The 4,560-nt window shown below is 47.7% G+C and overlaps 1 protein-coding gene and 1 non-coding gene across 3 annotated transcripts in view; both read left to right on the forward strand.

Moving 5' to 3' along the window:
• The window catches only part of LOC112956574 (40S ribosomal protein S20), an 18,012-nt gene extending 15,562 nt beyond the window's left edge, over positions 1-2,450 (forward strand). The window contains exons 1-4 of one of the 2 annotated variants that reach the window (XM_026050080.1): positions 255-338; positions 948-1,047; positions 1,754-1,827; positions 2,225-2,450. In XM_026050080.1, the coding sequence (XP_025905865.1) occupies positions 336-338; positions 948-1,047; positions 1,754-1,827; positions 2,225-2,407 (360 nt within the window). In that variant the 5' untranslated portion in view covers positions 255-335 and the 3' untranslated portion in view covers positions 2,408-2,450. Of the gene's footprint in view, positions 1-254; positions 339-947; positions 1,048-1,753; positions 1,828-2,224 lie in introns of those variants that run through there. The other variant, XM_026050081.1, reaches the window with a different exon arrangement.
• Positions 1,616-1,681, forward strand: LOC112956611. The gene has a single exon (XR_003251075.1). It is a non-coding gene; the product is annotated as a small nucleolar RNA U54 (small nucleolar RNA).
• Positions 2,451-4,560: the final 2,110 nt, after the last annotated feature.

Consider the following 4,560-nt stretch of genomic DNA (forward strand, 5'->3'; position numbering starts at 1 on the left):
CCGCCAACGGCCGCCAACGGCCGCCAACGGCCGCCAACGGCCGCCAACGGCCGCCAACGGCCGCCAACGGCCGCCAACGGCCGCCAACGGCCGCCGGCACTGCCCAGGCCCCTCTCGCCTCCGCCTCCTCCCACCTCACGGAGTTTCCGTGTCCGGCGGAGCGTCCCGGGCACCCGGATGGAGGCGGCGCCGCCGCCCGCCCCGCCTCGCGCTATATAAGCGGCGCGCGGAAGCGGCGCCTTCCCTCTGCCCGCGCCGCCGCCGCCGCCTCCTGACTCACCGCTGTTCGCTGGGCCGCCCGGGAATAAGTCGGTCAGGAAGGGCCCGCGCCCGCCATGGTGAGGGGAAGGGAAAGGGGGGACGGGAGGCCGCGGGCGGCGGCGCCTCGAGGCCCCGGCCGGGCCCGCGGGCCCCGCTGCGGGCGCCGCCGCCCGTGGCCCGTTCGCTCCCTGGGGCGGCCTCTCATACGAGGAGCTGCCGCAGCCTCCGGAGCGGCGGGGCCGCCGAAAATCCATACATTTAAATACATATAAACGTATATCAGTGCCAGCGTGTGTTAACACCCGGTTACTTGCGAGCGCTTGGAGGTTGTTGCGGCCTCCTTTTCTCCTGTTTCTCCTGCTTCCTGGGTTGTTCCATGTGCTGGAACATGGAGGGATGGATGGATGCGCTCCGAGCTGAAGGGCATTTACCTCCACAGCGTTTGTACTGGGGTAGTTAGGCTCAGGATTTTGCCTTTCCAGCCTCTTCCCACCATTTGGGCCCTCCTACCACAGCCCTCTGATATATCTAGTAAGATAAGAGTTTAGAGTGTCAGATTTCTTATTTCTACATTTATTGCCCCAGGCCTGCGTTTTAAAAGGTTGCATGTAGTGCAAGCAGTTGGCCATGGTGGTTGATATTAATAATGTCAATATGTTTTGATATTAATAACTTCAATATTTTAGGCATTTAAAGATACCGGCAAAGCACCTGTGGAACAAGAAGTCGCAATTCATCGGATTAGGATTACTTTGACAAGTCGCAATGTAAAATCCCTTGAAAAGGGTGAGTGATGCTTGTTTTGTTTTGTTGTTTTTAGAGGTTGTAGCTTTTCAAATGTCAAATGTAATGTATGAGATGAGTATTGACTGGCATTTGCCTGTTTGCATTGCAGTCAGGCAGCAAAGCCAATTTAAAGGGTGTCATATGCTGATCAGTAGGTTCTGGGTTTATTTTGAATAGAAACTGGCATTTGAGGTCTTTCATTGTGCTGGAAACTAGAATTGCTAACTGTAGATAATGCACCTTGTGCCCTTTAGTTCTTGCAGGGGGGTTAAATGTTATTGTTTTGAAGTACAAAATCAGAAAGATCTGATCTCTTAACTTCAACATGCTGGTATGAAGAGTTTAGTTTATTATTGTAGCATTCTTTAACCTCATATTTAAACTTGCTTTCGAACTAASCACGCCGGTGTTTTAAACATATATTGTGAATGTTACAGAACTACTGTTTGATGCAGGMTCTTCCATCTGATACAGTTCAGATATGACTTAACCTTGTAGTAGTGGCTTTTGCCTATTGTTGTAACATGGATTTGTAAACCATGAGGTGACACTTCCACTGATTCATAGTTGGCAATGAGGATGACATTTAAACATGAGTTACTGTGATCATTTTATACGCTATTCTGAGCCAACACCTCGTTTGAAATCTTCTTTGCTTAGAACAAAACAAAACCATGACCCTGAATCTCTTTTTTATAATTTTTAGTCTGTGCCGACTTGATCAGAGGTGCGAAGGAAAAAAACCTAAAGGTGAAAGGACCGGTTCGCATGCCCACCAAGGTACTTAGAAATGGGAAAAGCGTGTTGTTTTTCTGTATATGAACACTTGGAACATATAAAAAAAATAGTTGAGACGGAAATAAGTTTTACTAAACTAGGGAGGGTGATGTATTTTATCTGGATCATGAACTAATAAATTTCTCACTTGAGAATGAAGTGATTGCAAGAAATGTTGAAAATAGATTTTTTTTTGTCTTTAAGCTTTTAATTTTTTTAATGGGTGTAGAGAATAAGCATTAAGAATCAACACCAGTGGAATATCTCTTTAATGATTGATGTTACTGATGATTTTATACTGATGATTTTATAGATAATATGTATTACTTTTAAATGGACTTATCTAGACAGCCTTCTGTGTACATGAGCTTAATATTGCATGTTTATGGTTTTGTTTCAGACTCTGCGAATTACTACCAGGAAGACACCTTGTGGTGAGGGCTCTAAGACCTGGGATCGTTTCCAAATGCGCATCCATAAGCGACTCATTGACCTGCACAGCCCTTCCGAGATTGTCAAGCAGATCACTTCCATCAGCATTGAACCAGGTGTAGAAGTTGAAGTCACTATTGCTGATGCCTAAGTGATGGTCATCCACTTTTAATAAAGTTGATTTGCAAATTTTTTTCACTGTGTTTTTATATTTATGCTTGTGATTCCCATGAAGTACAACTGAGCTCATAATGAAAATGCATGAGAGGACTATGTCTTAAAGAAGAATACATCAATTCTGAACACGAGGAAGATGAATCCTGGGCAACATAGTTTCACTAGAGATTCATGATTGCACAGACATGGATACATAAACAAAAGCAAAACTTAAATCATTAAAAATAATGTTGCCCAATAGGATTGAACTTTGGTTGAAACTTTAGTCTATATCTAGACAAGCAATAGCATCAAAACTGATGCCTAGATATCCTACAACGTTTTAAATTCTTCAGTGTTTTTTCKCTGCTAGGCTGAACTAACATGTAGCTTCCTTTTTTTTTTTTTTTTTGTTTTTGTGCCTATTTTTTTAGTCTACCTCAGTTGGCAGATCCTCAGCATGTTAGTTAAAGAGCTACATTTGCAGTATTAGTTCCAAAACGACTTTTGCAGTGAGCATATTGAATTTGGCAAGTTACTTGGACTTGCATGCAGATCACAGTTTAAGGTGTGGAACTCTAGTTCTCTTAGTTTAGGTTTCCATAGATTGAATCATTGAAGGAATATGAAAGTGAGCTARTTTCTTGTGTTAAGTAATAAAATGACTGTTTTCTTTGCTGCTATGTAGGGCACTTAGGGGAGTGTTGTGGGTTTTAGCTGTTGTTGTTTTCCCTTGGCCTAGGGACTACAGAAACTATGATTAATACTTAAACTCTTACAAGAGGTGAAGCCCTGCAGTAAGTGGAAGATCACAGCTTCATTCACACATGAGACTGGGGTTGCCATCCTTGCTCCAAACACAGCGGAGAACTTGAATTCTAATTAAGTGAGAGAAACGAGGAAAGCTGGGTTTACGCGAAGATTGAAATTCCAACCACATTCTCCAAGACCTAAAAACGTTGCCAAAGCTTGAGCTTCCTTCCTCTTGAGAATTCAAGAATCTCATCTGCCCACTCGTCTTCCTTTTGTTTAATTTAGGTCTTGGAAGGGTTCTACACTGGCCAGCAGGTTGGGAAGCTTGGCCGGGAGGGAGGAAAGAGATGGTCTCTTTCACGCACTGAGGCCATTTCCTTGGGAAATGGCTTAAACGTTTCCAAAAACCCTAGATGTGAGTGAAGCTGTTGGCTCCCATGCTGAGGGTGTTTGGGGCTGAGCACTACGCTAGGCATGTGTGCGTTCACCCCACGTTTAGATTCCCGCTTTGCCAGATGGGCTCAGGGGCAGTTGGAGCTGCTTGGCTTGCTTGGTGGTTCCAATGGCTTGTGTGGAGTCACTTCCCTGGGGAAGACGGGTCCCCCCTTCCTGCAGRCGCAGTTCATCCCGCCGCTGGATGCACGGTTCGCTTAAACCGCCCCAATCCCACYGGCGTTGTAGCCACAACGCTATAAAAATCATTACCATATAGCAGATACAACATGAATGTTTTGTGATTTTTTTAATACAAAATAAGAATGCTGTGTGGTGTCGCAACAGCGGCAGCCGCAGTAACTTTATATGACTCGGATGTAAACACACGTATATATAATTTTTATACGTGTCTGTGTTGATGCACCGCGGCGCGGTGCGCTGTGCGGCGGCGCCCCCTGCCGGCCGCCGCGGGGCGCCTCACGGCGGCAAACRGCTCCTCTCCCTCCCCCCTCCCCCGCGCCGCCGCTGGGCCAATCAGCGCCCGGCTCGGCCCGCTCAAATCCTGCCCGCGCCGGCCCCTCCCGCCTTCCCGCGCGCGCCGAGGTAGCGGCCGTTGGCGACCGTTGGCGGCCGTTGATACCCGCCGCCATGTCCGGCCTTTGCCCCGGCTCCCTGGGGGATGGAGGGCTTGTGGCTGTAGCGGGACCAGGCGTAGCCGTGAGGGGCCGGGACTCTGGGCTGTTCGTGGAGGTGTCCGCAGCCCTTCCCGGCGCGCAGGGCGCAGCCGCAGTGCCCCGGGCTCTTAGCGTACCCCGGCAGCGGGGTCTGTACGGGCCCCTCGTGCTCCCACATCGGGACCTTATTTTCTTAAGTTTTTCCTGTTTGCAAGCAGGTTTCCATCTGTTCACCCATCCCTGTTTCCATGTGTGTGTGTGGTTTTGCATGTTTTCTGAGAAAATT

Source organism: Nothoprocta perdicaria, unplaced genomic scaffold (genome assembly GCF_003342845.1).
Source record: "Nothoprocta perdicaria isolate Ctin4 unplaced genomic scaffold, notPer1 scaffold_65, whole genome shotgun sequence".
NCBI lineage: Eukaryota > Metazoa > Chordata > Aves > Tinamiformes > Tinamidae > Nothoprocta > Nothoprocta perdicaria.